Source organism: Thalassophryne amazonica, chromosome 6 (genome assembly GCF_902500255.1).
Source record: "Thalassophryne amazonica chromosome 6, fThaAma1.1, whole genome shotgun sequence".
Taxonomy (NCBI): domain Eukaryota; kingdom Metazoa; phylum Chordata; class Actinopteri; order Batrachoidiformes; family Batrachoididae; genus Thalassophryne; species Thalassophryne amazonica.
Genome location: NC_047108.1, coordinates 86143627 through 86163344, shown reverse-complemented (window position 1 = coordinate 86163344; position 19718 = coordinate 86143627). Strand labels below are relative to the sequence as shown.

The window sequence follows — 19718 nt, the reverse complement described above, 5'->3', positions numbered from 1 at the left end:
TTTCCTGTTCAGGATGACAACAGTTCTTTCTTGTCCTCCTTCAGATGCACAAAGCTCCTTTGGTCTTCTTCTTCTAGGACTGCTCATCAGTGCTGTTTTTCTGACTTCACCAAATGTGATTTCCATGCGATATGAGGCTTTTAATATGAAAAATTTGGTGCATCTTTGGTACAACTTAAAAGGCCTACAATAAATAAAGTATACAAATCTATCATTTAAATTCATCACGTCTCTTGATTCAAAGGAGAATAAGTTTTCCATTTTCATTTTAAATGCTGAATTGACCAATAAAGTGCAACATTCATGGCATAATCTCTCCCATCAAACTCATTTAACCACGACAGAGATCTGTTTTAAACTGTAATATAAATTACATGATGATCTTGATCCATCAATACACAACAGAACTACTTATTATACCGCTATTGCTTATAATAGCACTACTATTATAGTGCTAAACAGTATATAAAACAAGGTCAACCAAAAAACCTAAATGACTGACAAATACACAAGCTGGTTTATTTTGCTCATTAGTGGTAATGAGCCCTGAAATGGAACAGTAACAGTACTTCAAAACGCACATAGCAAATACATACACAAGAAACTCAGACATGCAACAATTACATGGGACTTCCGAAGTAGCACAGCACAAGGACACAAAGAACTATACACACTAATTCTAAAATCTATAGTAACAAAACAGAAATTGGGCAAAAGGTAAACAAAATAAAGGAAATATCCTGAATACTTTGCCCCCCCCAAAAACATGACTTGTGTCCAATGTAGGGTACCAACTAAATCTCCACATTTTACAGTATCTTGTGGTCTTACCTACAAAACTTTGAACCACTAACATGTTAAAATGTTCGATTCAACAGCAACTCAGATTATTGTACACTTTCTTACAATCACATTATTACTGATTTAGGCATAAAAGTATGCAGTGTACTGGAACATTTATATCCACATTTTGGATTACCTTTGGTAGTTTAATAAAATAGTGTCCCCAAATAAATAAAAGCATTCCAAACAGTATTTCTGATCTGGATATATTTCAACTGAAAAATAAATCAACAGCTCATATTTTCTTTTTTGTTCACTGGACCATGAACTACATGGAGCCTGTCAAAATAAGAACAACGAATATTAGGACATCTTCTACTCTACACAGAGATCAAATGTATTCTTGACTGTCATTATTTCTATAATATGATTAAAAACAACTATTTCAACGTTGCAGCTCAGTCTTCCACTTTGTGGGCGGGTCTACAGAAAGTCCAGTGATGCTCCACTGTGTTCTCATTTGCACGCTCGCTCATGTGATGGACACGTGTGTTCCGAATAGTGAATCCTTGCTTCATTATATAGTCCATCAGGTGCACCCTCAGAGACACCTCTTGATGATAGTCACATGGTCCGAAGGTAAATGATACTTGACAGTCTCTGGTGTCCATCATGTGTTTGTTCCACTTGGTGAAGTTGTTGGAAATCCCCTCAAGTAGGGAATGGACCTTAGTAGTTATGGTCAGCTGTGTGATGATCACTGCAACTGGGTTTGAATACTTTGACAGCTTTCGGGTGCTGGAGAGCTCCACTACCTGCTCAAAGATATCAGGTGGGTACAATGGCTTGGGATCGTTAAGGCACTGGATCAAAGGTTCTATCTGATAGAAGTCGGCCTCTTTCCTCAAGAGGTCTGTTTCGGTGAAATCCATGGGGAGGGTGAGCTCAGATGTCCGCAAGAAGTTCAGGATATACCGGAAAAGTGTTCCATCGCGATCAATAAAATAATTCCCCTGAGAATCGCGAGTGGTGGGAAAATCTCCCCGGAACATGGCACCGAGCATGGAGTCTGGATAGCGCTGTAGGGTGGACAAACTAGTCGTATAAAGATGACCTCCCACGTTCAACGTAACAGGAGTAGTCATCTAATGGAAAAAAGAGCAGAGTAAGAATCTCAAGTGTAAACACTTCAGTCCCTTACAGACATGCACATCACACTCATAAAATGCCTCCAAACCTGGTGTAATATTTGAACTCCCCACAGATATATTTTCATTGACATTAGTAATAAGGAGTTACTGTATTAACACTACGGGCAAAATTTTCATGGCTTAAGTGTGTAGACAAATCCATACAGTCACACGGGCAGCAAAGGCATAAGGTTGTTCCAGTCCAATTAAAGTAATTGGAATCGGGCCTAATCAAGGTATTTTTAGTCATCAAATAAGTGTGCATTTCCTCTCACTTTGTTTCACAAGCACACCACAACGGTGCGGTGCACATTTTAAAAGCATGTTAACTCCTCCATAGGGATGGGTATTGCTAAGATTTTAATATATCGATGATATCGATGTCATTATCGCTGTCATTATCGCTTCTGCTTATCGATCCAATTCCTTATCGATACCTCTTGTGAATTTTCTGTGTACTAAAAGTAGGCTTTACAGGTTTTCTATGTCAACAACATTTTATTGAGTCTTAAAGTAAATAACATGATGATACGATTCACCCCTGTTCCCGATTCAATGCGATTTGATATGTATTTCATGGCGATTCAATTCCTCACAATGCGACAAGATGAGATTTGGTGCGATCCAATTAGGGATGGGTATACGAGGTCTGTCCATAAAGTATCGTACCTTTTTATTTTTTATTTTAAACTATATGGATTTGATTCATATGTTTTCACGTCAGACAAGCTTGAACCCTTGTGCGCATGCGTGAGTTTTTCCACGCCTGTCGGTGACGTCATTCGCCTGTGAGCACGCCTTGGGGAAGGAGTGGTCCCGCCCCGTCGTCGGATTTTCATTGTCTGGAAATGGCGGAGTGATTTGGGGGTTTTTTTTCCATCAGAATTTTTTCAGAAGCTGTTTAAGACTGGCACCTGGAAACTATTCGAAAAATTTATCTGGCTTTCGGTGAAAATTTTACGGGCTTCACAGAGAATAAGGTCTGTTAGTACAGCTTTATGGACCCCTTTAAGGACGCTCAGGACGCTCCAAGCTGCGACGACACGGCACAAGCCACCGGACCATTTCTGAGCTGATGGCTCTGTGGATACGAGACCGTCGTGTTGCTTTTCAAGATGATAATGCATCTTGCCATAATTTATTCCTCAGAATTGAGTGAGTCCATATTTTTTTTCCCTCTGCTTGGTATAAAAAAGTAACCGTTACTGACTTCCAAAATTTTTTCCCCTAATTTCTTATAGTGTTTCTTAAAGCCGGAAAGTTGCCATTTGAAATGACTTTAGTTTTGTGTCATGTCTGTGATCTGCTTTTTTTCTACAAAATTAAACAACTGAATGAACATCCTCCGAGGCCGGTGATTCCATAATTATTGCCAGGGGTTGTAGCTTGGCAGATAATTCTGGAGGAAATCACTGAAGAAATTAACAAATTGAAAACATGGTTTGAACGAAACAAATTGTCATTAAACTTAAATAAAACAGGGATGAAGTGGAGGTGTAAGAGTCACTAGGTGTTCACAGGAAACATTTCTATATTTATTTATTTATGTTCACTGTTAGTTGGTTTTATATTGGCCTCTACTGGTGGTTGGCTTTCACTGCGGTATTGTTAGTGTGACTCGGGGGTGTTGACTCTGTGTTTGGCACGATTGGAGAGCAGTTCTTTAATCTGGCATCATGTGGATTATCATTTCTTGAAAGATGATGTATAGAAGTTCCAAGTCTCCAAAAAATACTGTCTTACCTAATGCTTCTAAGTGGACCTCTGGGGCTGAAGTGCAGATTTTGTTGTTTGTGAGATTGCATGCCATACAGAGTAACACCATTTATAGATGTCTTATTAGGGATGTCCCAAAGAGGTTTTTTTTCGCCCCTGATCACAATCCAACTCCCAGTTCAATACTTATTTGCATTGCACAGAGCAGGGGTGGTGGCCAAGTGGTTGGTTTCAGTGCAGGTTTCCAGTTCAGGTAGAGGTCAATTGAACCAGGAGTCAAAATTAAAAGATGCTCCAATCATATTGAAACCTATGCCACATTATTTGCCAGATCATAAAGATTCCAAAAAGGTATGGTTTGGACGGTCTGTAACTGAATTCTATGGAGTTATGGGATAAAAACAGCAAGAATGGTGACAAAGGTCAGTGTCGGTTTGTACAGGAGTCAAAAGTTAAAGTTGCTCCAATTTTGGTAAAAAGTGATGTAAATTACTAGTTGAGTTAAAACAATTTTAAAAATGAATAGTTTGGACCATGTATCATCCTTACTTATCACGTTACGAGGTAACATATGTCACATATCATAGAATCCAATAGACATAGACCTTGTTTGACCTTTACTTTGGAGACCATTTATTAATCCTATTAGCTCAACCAACAATTCTTCAATCACCATTCTTGCTGTTTTTAATCCCGTAACTCCATAGAATTCAGTCACAGATAGTCCAAACTATACCTTTTTGGAATCTTTATGATCAGGCAAATAATGTGGAATATTTTTCAATATGATTGGAGCATCTTTTAATTTTGAAGATGAGCGAGTGATGAAAATGTTTCAACCATAACAACGCATAGCCCGTTTTCTAACCCCTATGTACAATTTTACTTTTTTCGTGCAATGTTGACAAAAGAGAAAATTTCCTGATCAGTCCTTAGATCCACAAGTGTACCAGATTTTAATGGGTTTTCACACTCTTTTACCACATTTCATGAAAACTTGTCCATTAGGGCTATGAGCAAACAAACAAACCAAGAAAACAACAGATATGGGTGAAAACATAACCTCAATGGTGAAGGGCCTGTTTTGTGGAGGGGACTTAAACAATGATGTTGAAGAGCAAAAACTGGACCTGCAGTGGGACCGTGTGCATGTCTGGAAAGGGCTTTTCATTATTCTTTTTAAGTAAACATTTGGCATTTCTTACCCTATGGCCCCAGTCTCCATTATCCATTTGTAGAATTTGATCTCCTTGGCCAGAACCAAAACAGACAGGCTAAGAGTGTGGACTGGATTACTTCAATCTCACCTGTGAAAACAATCATATTAACATGAGTTCTGTCCATGTATGATATGTTCATTAAAAAAGACTCCACAGATTAGATCATAGGTGTCAAACAGATTCCAGAACAGGCTGAGGTGAAGGTTTTCCTTGCAATCACTGACTCCACCAGGTGATTTCATTGATGGTGTGATGTTACTCAGTGAAACCACCCGGTGGAGTGGGTGGGTTGCTTCTGATTTTCAACAGCTGTGTACCAAAGATAAACAGGTAATCATAAAAAAAGCAAACAGGTCATCTTCTTTTGAACAGTTTGCCACATCTTCAAACTTCTTGTAAAATACATCAAAATTAACTTGGCCTGACCACAGTTTGATCACCAAGGAGAGTGAATTAAAAAGGCTTTTGCCACTTTAAACATGATTTACACCAGTTCCAACCAGATATTAGCCAATCAAAAAAATAAATAAATAACTGGTATAAAGTGGATACATATGAGCAAATGATTTTGACTGGTTGACACAATGGATAAACATAAGCAATGATACCACAAGTGAATGGTTTGGGCCTGTGACCAACTTCAAAATTACACGTGGATGGGCCATCACATTTATTTTTCTTATTTTTTAATCTCTCTGCTCTAACCACATGCAAACACCTCAATCTTTGTTTCACAAAAGTTGATTTTCTTCACTCTCTTAGCCTTTATTTTGGTGAGGAACACAAGTACCAAACATTTTGTTACCATATGGCTAATATCAGGTGCGCCTGAATGAAAATGACCATGAACATGCACAAGCATGTGCTTTAGAACATGGACGTTATCAAAAGCTGATACTTATTAATGTGTGTACGACGCTGGTAGACCTGTTCAAAATGTCAAATGTTACAAAATCTTTTGGGCCACATGTTGTTCCACATGTTGAAAATGTGTCACTCCGGAGGACCTCAATCTTATCTGATTGAGTTCAAATTTGGCCTGCACCTATAAGTGAAACAAAAACATGTGGCCCGAAGTTTCTCACAACTTTTTTCACTATGTAATATGAACAGCCCTAACGACCGGCATCCGCCTGTGTGTTAAATCCAGATTTTGTTGCTTATTTATTTATTTTTTTTAACTTGCACACATACTGCCCACCATACATTTGGCTTGCAAACAGTCAGCACGTCACCTTTTAAACATACAAATAAAGACTTACCCCCATAATTATTTTTTGGCAGCAAGTCTTTTAAGTAAATAATCATAAGTGATTAATCTCCAAGGAAATTTCTCAGCCATTTTTTGTTTGTTTGTTGTGGACACTTGAAATGGAGGTGATGTCATAGCCAGATTAGGTGTACAATACACTGTGTTCTCTGCTGAATGAAAGCGGTATTGCATTCCCACGAACAACTGAATTTGAGTTATATTAATTCTGGACTTTAACAATCAATTTTGGTATCATAAAATTAAGTTTTGTGATATCGTAAGTACACTCAAAGCCTTATAATGGTGAACAGTCAACAATAAATGGTGAACACTATTTAACAGAGTGCAATCGGATATTAACTGATCACATAGAAGTACAGGCGTAAATGCAGTTAAAATGCACCGAGGAGAGACTGTAAATCCGATCGGCCAAATCACGTCCTGGGGTGGTGAGGGAGTTTCCAATTAGCAAACAACTACATAAGTGGGGCAAAATGGTCATTGGGAGCCTCTGATCCAAATTTAATTGCTGAGCAGAAGCCTCTCATCTCTTTTGTGTAACACTGACTGCAGTCTTCTACCTACAAAAATCTAAATTTTAACTGTGCATACCTGTGGCAGGCTTCCTTTGGACAGTGGTAGTACTAGTGCAACAAGGGCAATTCAACGGTAACGGAATTACAATCTGAGCTAATTAGTCATGGTTAGATGCCATATGTCCAGCTTTTGCTGCTGTTGTAATTCCGTTACCACAGAATTGCCCACATGGTGAAATATGGGTACTGCCTTAGCCTTTGCCAGTTGCTGGGATCCTTAATACTGAGGCACGTCTCTGCTGGATCATACCCAAAGCAATGAGGCACACAGCCAAAATGGCATGAAATCAAAGCAGCTGCATCAATATGCATGCTCCCTTGCTTTCATCCATTTTCATTTCGGCTGATAAAGATTTCTTTAAGAAAGCACAGTAGCATGGAAAACGAAATAATGCAGCACCCAGCAGTTCACGGGAGGTGTCTTGAGTTGGGGTGGGGGAGTAGCTGTGCAAATCAGAGGCAGTGATGTGAGCTGCAGAGAAGGACTGCATCTCAATCTGATTGCAATGTGGTCAGCAGTGACACAATACAATGTTGTTGTTTGCCTTTCAGCTGGTCCTGTTTGTTCAGGGTTGTCACAGCGGATGGAGCACAGATCCACATTGAGGTTTCCCACCCAATGACCTTCCTGACACAAGTGCAGTTTCACCTACACACATTGCAATGCCAAGTGTAAATGAGCCTACACATATTTGTGTATTGAGAAGAATTTCTAAATGGGAAAACAAACTCTTGTACTGTGGAATATTTTGCCATGTGCTTGATATTTGTGGGCTGTGAAGCTTTTCTGTCCACTTAATAATAACCTTTATTTAACCAGATAGAAGCCCACTGAGATCAAAACCTCTTTCACAGGGGTGACCTGGCCAAGAAAGGCAGCAGATTAACACCATCATGAGAACATTAATGACTAAGGGTGTAACAATATATGTATTTGTATTGAACCGTTTCAGTACAGGACGTATGGTTCAGTACAGGGCTGTGCACGGGTGAGTTCGCGTTGAGTGTGTTTACCATAATTTCTGGACTATAGAGCACACCTGAATATTAGCCGCAACCACCAATTTTAAAAAGAAAAAAGAAATTGCACATAAATACGAGTCGCACTTGTCTATAAGCCATGGGTCTCCACATTGTAACATGAGATATTTACACAGAAAGATGTTAGAAAGATTTTTAAACTTTTAATTAAATGTGTACTGTAATGCATTTTTTCCCTGAAGTGTTACACGCAAATACTGACGCACACATCATCCAGCGCACGGTGTCCCTGCTCCACATGGAGAACTGAGTAATTTTCTAATTTTTTCTTGACATTTTGTCACGTGTGCAGCCAGTATCACATGGAGGCTGTGGTAAATGAGACGTTATTGAGGCGTTGTGACTTTTTTGATTTGTTGCGCAAAGACAGAGAACCGGTGGGGAAGAAGGGGGGAGAAGACTCCACTCCGCTAACTGACCTGATGGCGCAAAGCGCCACAGAGCGAATTTTCTTCACTAAAACGCACAGGTAAGACCTTATATTTACACTGTGTGTGTGTGTGTGTGTGAGAGAGAAAGAGAATTCACACCACACGAGGAGCGCAGCTTTCAGGAAATCAACTGACAGTATCAGCTGACATATTTGTTGTTTGTTTGAGAACATTTTATTTAACTTTCAATTATTTTATTTTCCTATTTGTATAATGTTACAACAATAAGCAAATTTAGGTTTTGCATTTTGTTCCCACACTGTACTGAAAATGAACCGAACCGTGACCTCAAAACCAAGGTACATATCGAACTGTGACTTTTGTGTATTGTTACACCCCTATTAATGACAAATAAAATACAATCATCTTGGTCATAATAAAATGTGTGCCTGTGCAACACCTGCAGATAAACTATACAGCTGATCCCATATTGAAATCACTACACCACTCAATGGCAGATGTGCAGTGATGATTACTTCTGCAGATTTTCATTCCAGTCACAACAGCAGGTTTAAATGGCACTTCTTGAAAAAAAAAAAAGTCAAGACAACATCAAAGCTAGTAATGTGATATTAAAAATAAACAATCATCATCATAATCATAAAAACCTGCACACCTTTGCAGCATAACTGCCTATTTGTGCTTAATTAAAGAATAAAATATTTAGAATTCTATCAAGTTTGTGTTGCGGGTGACCTTCATCCACCTCCCAAGCAGTTTGTGGCTGCGTGTGCATGTCCTCCGGAGTATAGGAGAGCCTGGCACAGAGCGATCGCACCATGTCACACAGCCTGGCACGGCGCCATCACGTTTGCCACACAGCCTGGCACGGTACCATCGCGTAATAGTACAGCCTCGCACGGAGTGATCACCCCGCGTCACACAGCCTGGCATGGCACCATCACGTTCACCATACAGCCTGGCACAGCACGTTCGTGTGATCCATGACGAACTACCTGTTTCTGATAGCAACAGAGATGGTGGACGAGGCCATGGATCCAGCACTGGAGACAGTTTGGTTTCATGCCCTCTTTCGGTCCCGTGATCGTGAATGTTTCATTTTCACACTCATGCGTTCTTGATGCGCAGGCTTTTCAGTGATGGAAAAGGGGCATGATTATTTGTCCACCTTTTCCCAACGATTTGTGACTTTTTGACTTTTTCTCCTTTGTTCTGCTGTCGTCGTGTGACTGGGCCTTTATGACTCAACTAAAACCGCATTGCTTTTATTTTGAAACCTGTTTTTTTTTTTTTTTTTTTTTGTTCTCGGAAATGATGAATCCAATCAATGTGCATCGCACCTCAAAAATGTCCGCTCATGCCAAAAAGAGAGAGGAGGATGCTGAATGCCAAATTTTGATTAAGTTTAACAAATCCAGGTACAGGTCCTCTCTCACTGATGACGGCTGTCGGCTCTGCTTCACATCTCCACCTCAGACATTCAGCCTGACTGACACACTTGTTAAAGATCAACAGAGACTAGATTTCTCTCACTGAATAAGAAAAAAAGAACTGAAAAACACTAAAGTGTAAAAACTGGTAGAAAATACAAATGTAGTCATGCAAAGACATGATACGAACTAGTGTATTGGGACACTTTTCTTTTTTTTCTGCACAGTTCAGTGACAATGATATTGTGACTTGTCTTTAATATCTGGTTTATGACAACTGATGTGATGTCTTTAGAAAGCCAAGAACCTCCTTGTTCCAACAGCAAGTTTCAGTTTCAACAGTATATTAAACTCAAAATATACAGAGCAGCTGTCAATCAAGCTGAAAAGCGAGCAAAGAGAGAGTATAATAAACTGAGGAAAGATATTTTGGACAACTCACTTAGCTCAAATTGGTGGGGTATAGTGAATTCACTTTCAGTGAGAAGTGGCTAAACAGACATCCCCGTCATTGTACACCAGAGTATCCCCCGTATCACGGCAAGTGAAAAGGCCAACATCTTCTGCCAAACCTTTGCGGAGAAGTGTACTTTGCCTGAGGCATCTGTGCAACCTCTGCCACAGTGCTCATTTCCAACATCTTTTTGTTTGCCTATGTGCACTTCAAACCCAAAGATGTTAAGAACATCCTGCGCAACCTGGACCCCAGAAAGGCATCAGGACCGGATGAAATACCTACAAGGGTCCTCAGAGCACAGCAGAACTGGCCAGTCCCTCAGTCGTCTCTTCCAACTCCTCTTCTCCCGTGGAATGTTCCCAAAACAATGGAAAACTGCCAGAGTGATCCCAATTCACAAAAGAGGCTCAAAATCAGACCCAACTAAATACCGTCCCATATCTCTGCTCTCTTTCATCAGCAAAGTGAGGGAATCCTTGGTTCATAAACAACTCCAGGGCTACCTCCTCCGCCATGACCTCATCTCCAATCAACAGTACGGATTCAGACCGAACCACAGCACAGCCGACCTCCTCACGGTTTTGTCCCAGACATGGAACAACATCCTGGACAAAGGAGAAATGTACATTGTTGCACGAGACATAAATGGCGCATTCGACCAGGCCTTTGTGCTAAGCTTGCGACCAAGGGTATAAATGGACAATTACATCTCTGGCTAAGGAACTACCTCCAAGGAGGTCCATCCAAGTTGTGCTCTCCGGGCAGTCCTCATCACCTCATCCAATCAATGCATCAGGTCCCCAGGGATCCATTATTCTCGATCTTCATAGATGATGTTGTGGAACAATGTGAAAATAACATCTTTCTCTATGCAGACTATTCTACCATCTACACCCCAGTAACATCACTGAATGGTCCCAAGGTGGCTGTATCCCTAAACAAGGACCTGGAAAACATCTGCAGGTGGGCTGATATCTGGAGGGTCACTAGGGATGGGTATCGAGAACCGGTTCCTTTCGGGAATCATTAAACGAGTCGATCCACCGACATCAATAAGGTTTTTGCTTAACGATTCTGTTATCGGTCCTTCAGAGTGGCCGTTGTTTTGGGGGGTGTTTGTCAGGAAAATGATCATTTCTCTACATTGATTACAGACCCTGCAGCGGGTCCCTAATCAACTTTTCTGCAGTGCGGCTTTGCTTTGAACCTTGAACCAATCGAAGCAGTGCTTCACAGATTGAAGCAGTGCTTTGATCTATTGCTTCGTTTATTTTTTCTTTCGCTTAATTTTCCCCCGCTAAAACCCTAAAGAGCATATGTCTGTGAGTATTATTTACCTTTTTTATGTTAAACTGACCTGATATGGTCTTCTGAAACAGTTGACAGATGTATTTTATATCTTAAAAATGGGAGCGATGCTAATGAGTTAGCATGTCTATGGCATTTTCAATGTTAAAAGTTAGCATTAAGCAGTTGCTGCTGTCATCACGTTTGGGTGCATTTGTTTTCAAATTATAATATTTTTTAAATTTATTTTTGTTTATATATTAATAATCTAATGATTATTATATACAATATATACTTATTATATACAATTTTAGAGAAAGAGACAAAAAGAACCCGAATAGAAACACAACAGAAAATATAAAACCAACAATGAACATACATAAACAAATACATACATACAGAAATAAATGTTTCCTGTGAACACCTAGTGACTCTTACACCTCCACTTCACCTCTGTCTTATTTAAGTTTAATGACAGTTTGTTTTGGTCAAACCATATTTTCAATGTGTTAATTTCTTCAGTGATTTCCTCAAGAACTATCTGCCAAGCTTGAAAACTGCTGCATCCTAGGAAGAGCAGAATACTACTGGAATGAATTTGAATAAGGAAAGTTTTTTTCTCACCTAAATGGATACTGCACTCACTGCAGTTTATTGTCTGGAATAGTCCCAGATTGCATTTCAGAGCTTCTAGAATTCAAACATTTTCGTGCACGTGGTGTTGGGGGTAATTTTGGGTTTCAGCTTTTTTTGTTTTTCAGCACTTTCATCCCTGAATGTGTCAATCGTGAGTCACTTTTGTGCTGATTAAAGTCACTAACTGGGACTCCTGTCTTCTTGTGAGAAAGAAACGAGAATCGTCCTCCGTTCTGTTCACACAGCTCCAAACGCTGCGTGGCTCTCTGCCGAATCAAGTTAGAACGATAGAATCCAGTCAGAATTAATAAATACAAAGTGAAACACCGTTTTGTTTATTTTTCTTTATGTCCAGAGATCAAGGATACAGTGACAAATTTCATATTTATTTACTTTAAGACTCAATGAAATACATAGAAAACCTGTAAAGCCTACTTTTAGTACAAAATTCACAAGAGGTATCGATAATGGAATCGATAAGGAATCGGATCGATAAGCAGAATCGATAATGGCATCGATATCGATAAAATCTTATCAATACCCATCCCTAAGGGTCACAATTGATCCTAGCAAATGCAATGCCATGGTCCTGTCCGGACAGAGAGCTCCATCCTGCCCAGATCTGTTCTTTGGGACAACCACAATTGACCTCACCGAGCAGATGGATATCCTGGGACTCTGGATCAACAAGAAACTACTATGAACCAACACCTGTCAAACATCTGCAAACGTGCTGGACAGCGTCTTGGAGCACTGCGGAAGCTGGCCAACAACCTCAACACCAAAGACAGGGGCAACTTCTCCAAGACCCATATCAGGAGTGTTATGGAGTACTCCTGACTTGCCTGGATGAATGCCTCACAGACCACTCTTAAGCCTGGTTCACATGACAGGATTTTAAAATTATCTGTAGGTTTCCAAAACCTGAGAGACCACACACGTGAAGATAAAAAATCATGGCTCTAACAGGTTTGGTCGTACAGTGTGTGGTGTGCAGCCACACAGTAAGGACAACACCACACACGAACAGATTTCAAACACTAACATTTACAGTTCAGACAGGAAATCTTGCAAAATCTTTCGAGATTAAACGTGACTTCAGAGTACACAAACGGAGGTACTTTGTGGACTATTTACAACAGAGTGAAAAAACGATACAAAAAAAAAAGAAAAAGAAAAGGTGCTCTTTAAAGGAGTGGAGACAGCGCAACCACCTGACTTTCTGGTAAGTCAGAACAGCTGTTTTGATTTTATTTTCCGCTCCGTGCGTCCGTCATCTCGCTTTCTGATTGGCTGTACGTCACATTCAGCAGGCATTAGGTCTCTCTCTTCTAAGTCCCTGTTAGTAAATGATATAATAATTGATCAACATATTGATTTATTCTGCCTTACAGAAACCTGGTTACAGCAGGATGAATATGTTAGTTTAAATGAGTCAACACCCCCGAGTCACACTAGCTGCCAGAATGCTCGTAGCACGGGCCGAGGCGGAGGATTAGCAGCAATCTTCCATTCCAGTTTATTAATTAATCAAAAACCCAGACAGAGCTTTAATTCATTTGAAAGCTTGACTCTTAGTCTTGTCCATCCAAATTGGAAGTCCCAAAAACCAGTTTTATTTGTTATTATCTATCGTCCACCTGGTCGTTACTGTGAGTTTCTCTGTGAATTTTCAGACCTTTTGTCTGACTTAGTGCTTAGCTCAGATAAGATAATTATAGTGGGCGATTTTAACATCCACACAGATGCTGAGAATGACAGCCTCAACACTGCATTTAATCTATTATTAGACTCAATTGGCTTTGCTTAAAATGTAAATGAGTCCACCCACCACTTTAATCATATCTTAGATCTTGTTCTGACTTATGGTATGGAAATTGAAGACTTAACAGTATTCCCTGAAAACTCCCTTCTGTCTGATCATTTCTTAATAACATTTACATTTACTCTGATGGACTACCCAGCAGTGGGGAATAAGTTGTTTTTCAGAAAGTGCTGTAACTAGGTTTAAGGATATGATTCCTTCTTTATGTTCTCTAATGCCATATACCAACACAGTGCAGAGTAGCTACCTAAACTCTGTAAGTGAGATAGAGTATCTCGTCAATAGTTTTACATCCTCATTGAAGACAACTTTGGATGCTGTAACTGCTCTGAAAAAGAGAGCTTTAAATCAGAAGTGCCTGACTCCGTGGTATAACTCACAAACTCGCAGCTTAAAGCAGATAACCCGTAAGTTGGAGAGGAAATGGCGTCTCACTAATTTAGAAGATCTTCATTTAGCCTGGAAAAAGAGTCTGTTGCTCTATAAAAAAAAGCCCTCCGTAAAGCTAGGACATCTTACTACTCATCACTAATTGAAGAAAATAAGAACCCCAGGTTTCTTTTCAGCACTGTAGCCAGGCTGACAAAGAGTCAGAGCTCTATTGAGCCGAGTATTCCTTTAACTTTAACTAGTAATGACTTCATGACTTTCTTTGCTAATAAAATTTTAACTATTAGAGAAAAATTACTCATAACCATCCCAAAGACGTATCGTTATCTTTGGCTGCTTTCAGTGATGCCGGTATTTGGTTAGACTCTTTCTCTCAGATTGTTCTGAGTTATTTTCATTAGTTACTTCATCCAAACCATCAACATGTCTATTAGACCCCATTCCTACCAGGCTGCTCAAGGAAGCCCTACCATTATTTAATGCTTCGATCTTAAATATGATCAATCTATCGTTATTAGTTGGCTATGTACCACAGGCTTTTAAGGTGGCAGTAATTAAACCATTACTTAAAAAGCCATCACTTGACCCAGCTATCTTAGCTAATTATAGGCCAATCTCCAACCTTCCTTTTCTCAAAAATTCTTGAAAGGGTAGTTGTAAAACAGCTAACTGATCATCTGCAGAGGAATGGTCTATTTGAAGAGTTTCAGTCAGGTTTAAGAATTCATCATAGTACAGAAACAGCTTTAGTGAAGGTTACAAATGATCTTCTTATGGTCTCAGACAATGGACTCATCTCTGTGCTCGTTCTGTTAGACCTCAGTGCTGCTTTTGATACTGTTGACCATAAAATTTTATTACAGAGATTAGAGCATGCCATAGGTATTAAAGGCACTGCGCTGCGGTGGTTTGAATCATATTTATCTAATAGATTACAATTTGTTCATGTAAATGGGGAATCTTCTTCACAGGGTAAGGTTAATTATGGAGTTCCACAAGGTTCTGTGCTAGGACCAATTTTATTCACTTTATACATGCTTCCCTTAGGCAGTATTATTAGACGGCATTGCTTAAATTTTCATTGTTACGCAGATGATACCCAGCTTTATCTATCCATGAAGCCAGAGGACACACACCAATTAGCTAAACTGCAGGATTGTCTTACAGACATAAAGACATGGATGACCTCTAATTTCCTGCTTTTAAACTCAGACAAAACTGAAGTTATTGTACTTGGCCCCACAAATCTTAGAAACATGGTGTCTAACCAGATCCTTACTCTGGATGGCATTACCCTGACCTCTAGTAATACTGTGAGAAATCTTGGAGTCATTTTTGATCAGGATATGTCATTCAAAGCGCATATTAAACAAATATGTAGGACTGCTTTTTTGCATTTACGCAATATCTCTAAAATTAGAAAGGTCTTGTCTCAGAGTGATGCTGAAAAACTAATTCATGCATTTATTTCCTCTAGGCTGGACTATTGTAATTCATTATTATCAGGTTGTCCTAAAAGTTCCCTGAAAAGCCTTCAGTTAATTCAAAATGCTGCAGCCAGAGTACTAACGGGGACTAGAAGGAGAGAGCATATCTCACCCATATTGGCCTCTCTTCATTGGCTTCCTGTTAATTCTAGAATAGAATTTAAAATTCTTCTTCTTACTTATAAGGTTTTGAATAATCAGGTCCCATCTTATCTTAGCGACCTCGTAGTACCATATCACCCCAATAGAGCGCTTCGCTCTCAGACTGCAGGCTTACTTGTAGTTCCTAGGGTTTGTAAGAGTAGAATGGGAGGCAGAGCCTACAGCTTTCAGGCTCCTCTCCTGTGGAACCAGCTCCCAATTCGGATCAGAGAGACAGACACCCTCTCTACTTTTAAGATTAGGCTTACAACTTTACTTTTTGCTAAAGCTTATAGTTAGGGCTGGATCAGGTGACCCTGAACCATCCCTTAGTTATGCTGCTATAGACTTAGACTGCTGGGGGGTTCTTTCTCTTTTTGCTCTGTATGCACCACTCTGCATTTAATCATTAGTGATTGATCTCTGCTCCCCTCCACAGCATGTCTTTTTCCTGGTTCTTTCCCTCAGCCCCAACCAGTCCCAGCAGAAGACCAGCCCCCCCCTGAGCCTGGTTCTGCTGGAGGTTTCTTCCTGTTAAAAGGGAGTTTTTCCTTCCCACTGTAGCCAAGTGCTTGCTCACAAGGGGTCGTTTTGACCGTTGGGGTTTTACGTAATTATTGTATGGCCTTGCCTTACACTATAAAGCGCCTTGGGGCAACTGTTTGTTGTGATTTGGCGCTATATAAATAAAATTGATTGATTGATTGATATCGGACCAAAAAAAAATCCAACATGTTGAATATCCCTGATTTGCGATCGGAGCCCTCCTGACATCCTTCCGAGCAGATCAGAGCGCTCTTAACAGACCACACACGGCAGGAATATCTGATAAGATTATCTTTAGCGTCATCACGATTGTCGGGGCGTCCTTAAGATTGTCAGAAGGGGAAGATCGAGTCCGATATCGGCCTAATTATCTTGCCGTGTGAACCCAGCCTTAGACAACATCCATAAAAAAAGCCCTGAAAATCATAGGTGTAGATGAGGACACTGCCCAAAGTAATCATGCCATCAGCAAGCTGAGCCATCGCAGAACAGTCGCAGCAACAACCGTATTATACAAGATGCACACTCTGAACTGTCCAGAATGTCTTGAAACATTGCTACCCCCACCTGACCTCCCAAGCCGAACCACCCGGAGGGCGCCATCAAGCCACGCCTTGAAAACCCCAAGTCCCACACTAAACGCCTTGACAGGAGCTTTCTTCACTCTGCAATTACCACCTGGAACTACCCCCCCCTTGCTGTAGTTGGAGATATCACATCAAACAATGTTCAAGCCTTCAAGAAGAGACTGAAGAAACACCTCCTCAACATGAGACTGTAATCCCCCCATTGCTTAAGGACACTCAAATTTACACCTACATCGGAGATTTTTTGACTCCTGAGTTGCTGCAGATCAGTGATATGGTCTCTGAATGTGAGATTCTTAAATCCTGTATCTGCATAAGCTTAATTTTAAAAATGTGTTTTGCTGTCAATGTGACTGAAAAGGATCGCAAGTGTAATGAGTCAGAAATGTTTGTTCACTATTGTCTTGGAAAATTTGTAAGGTAGCCTCTTTTTTCATCGCATAATCAGAACATCTATCAGTTTGTCAAAACAATGCTATTTACTGTTTTTTTTTTAATATATAAGAATGAAATTATTATTCTGCAGACTTGAGTTTAGCCTTTTGGCCCGGCGCTCGACAATATTTTCTGTTTTCCATTTGGCCCTTTGCAAAAAATAATTGCCCACCCCTGGTATAAAGTAATGTATAATCAGCATTTGTTCACTTATTTAGCAGCAGTGCAAGTGAACGAGCCCAGTCTGCGGTCAGTGAAGCTAGCTAACGTATGACAGAGGACTTGAGCTTTATCTTCACAAACACCAAACTACGACCGTACACCTCTTAACGTAAGCATCACCGATAGTGTGCACGAGTCATTCTAGCTTTATACCACTTTCTTGGACAACAGAAAGAAAGAAAAAACAATCTAGTAGACAGTTCAGCTAATGGCTAACCACTAGCTAGCAAGCTAATAGAGCTTTGGCCCGTTATCGATTAGTGCTGACGCCAGAGGTTAAAACAGACACACTTCGGGAAAACGACACAGACTTCAAAACGAATTCTAACCAGCTTTGTTGACTTCCTACGTGGTCGATTAATCAATAAAGTCCGGCCTACGTGTGGCGGTGGACGGCGTCGGTGCAGCAGGTACTGAAGAAGAAGGAAGGGGGCAGCTGTGCTCCGCTGCAGCAAATCTACGCACACGGGAAGGGAGAGGAGGTGCTGCTCCTCTGCATTCACGCCTCCAAAAAAGAGAGTGGAAAAAAAATCGTTTATAATTTGTCATTTGTTTCATCTGAACAGAAGTCGGTCTTTTCACATCACTCAAATTCAAATAAATCTATAAATAAATTTAATACAAATTTTGCTGGAGTGACTCAGATTTTCTCCCAGTGCTCCCATTATATGATTTGGTTGATGATTTGTTTTATACGACGGAGTTTTAGGGCCACATTGAATTTTTTTTTTTTTTTTTTTTGGACTTCGAGAATAAAGTCGTAATATTAGGAGAAAAAAGTCGTAATATTATGAGAATAAAGTCGTAATTTTAAGACTTCGAGAATAAAGTCGTAATTTTACGAGAAAAAAGTCGTAATATTACAAGAAAAAAAGTCGAAATATTATATTATGACTTTATTCTCGTAATATTATGACTTTGTTCTCGTAAAATTACGAATTTATTCTCATAATATTACGACTTTATTCTCGAAGTCTAAAATAAATTTTTTATGTGGCCCTAAAACGCCGTCGTAGGTTTTAATAAGTGCAACTGAGAGAAAAAAAAATTCCAAGAGTGGGTGAGTGAGCTGCATTCCAGTCATTCTGAATGACGTCACACCCAAGGTGTTCCAGTTTGAGAAGGGTTCAGAATATCTGAAGTCTACGGCCTTGTCCACCCACAAATGTAACTTTGAAGCGAAACGTCCTCACATCAAGCAACCCAGTCCAGTCGAAGATTCAAGCTTTTCTACGTTCCCTAATCTTTTTCTTTGTCGTTTTCAAAAAGTGTTCCATAAACACAGCACTGTTTCAACAAGTATCTCGGTTCACATTTGTTCAAACTGTCTGACAATGCTGTAGTACAGGCCTGTATGTGACATTGTAATGCTTCCACAAAAAAAAAAAAAAAAAACGATGTGTAGCATGTGCATAACCAGCATAAGGAGCCAATCAATGTGGCAATAAAAGCTAGAACTTTACAAAGCAGCACAGCGTGTTTAAATCTGACCTGTTACATCCTTTCAGCCAGATTCATCATCACAGCCTGCCAAAAACCAGTTACCCACATAAGACACCCTTGTTTTGAAAGATGATGTCTGGAAATGTGTTAATTCCTTATCATGGGAATTACTTGCGCATAAATGCCATGTTTTTAAAGAAATCCTTTGGTGTTTACTCCAGGTGCGTTTCTCACCCAGGCAGGACGACGCAGCCGCTTTCGTCTCCCAACAACAACAAGAAAGAATAACTTGTTTTAAAAGCTGAAAGTCTTTCCTGCAATTATTTTATTAGTCACAACAGACTCAGCGTTCTTCACACCTATCCTTCATCTCTTCAGTACTCTGCTAGAGACAAAAATAAATCCCATAAAGGATCCACCACGACAAAAAAGTATGTTAAATTACACTATTGACAACAACAACTTGTCATTCATTTTGAGAGTGGCTGAATGTAGAAAGGCAGGGCTATGACATCATGACTGTGCACCATTATTCACTTTGATGCAATTCCCCCCTACACTTTGAACTCATCCATCATTCTTACCGCACACCCCATTGGCGCCACCCTGTCCTCATACACATCCTACACACTTACATACTAA

The 19718-nt window shown here is 39.9% G+C and overlaps 1 protein-coding gene across 2 annotated transcripts; it reads right to left on the bottom strand.

The window, feature by feature from the left end:
- Positions 1-494: 494 nt before the first annotated feature.
- On the bottom strand, positions 495-18106 carry kctd6b (potassium channel tetramerization domain containing 6b). 2 transcript variants are annotated; one of them, XM_034172677.1, is made up of 3 exons: positions 17966-18106; positions 4895-4996; positions 495-1928 (listed from the first exon to the last, which is right to left on the bottom strand). In XM_034172677.1, exons 2-3 carry the CDS (start codon positions 4919-4921, stop codon positions 1242-1244), a joined length of 714 nt encoding a protein of 237 aa, XP_034028568.1. In that variant the 5' UTR covers positions 4922-4996; positions 17966-18106; the 3' UTR covers positions 495-1241. The 2 variants fall into 2 exon arrangements, with proteins under 2 accessions (XP_034028568.1, XP_034028567.1); XM_034172676.1 differs by having other exon boundaries at positions 17963-18098.
- Positions 18107-19718: the final 1612 nt, after the last annotated feature.

Excerpts from the sequence above, each read along its gene's own strand:
- kctd6b (XM_034172677.1), bottom strand. The coding sequence starts at position 4,921 with ATGGATAATGGAGACTGGGGCCATAGG. Across the intron at positions 1,929-4,894 it reads ATGGAGACTGGGGCCATAGG|ATGACTACTCCTGTTACGTT; the intron begins GTAAGAAATGCC and ends TTTTTCCATTAG.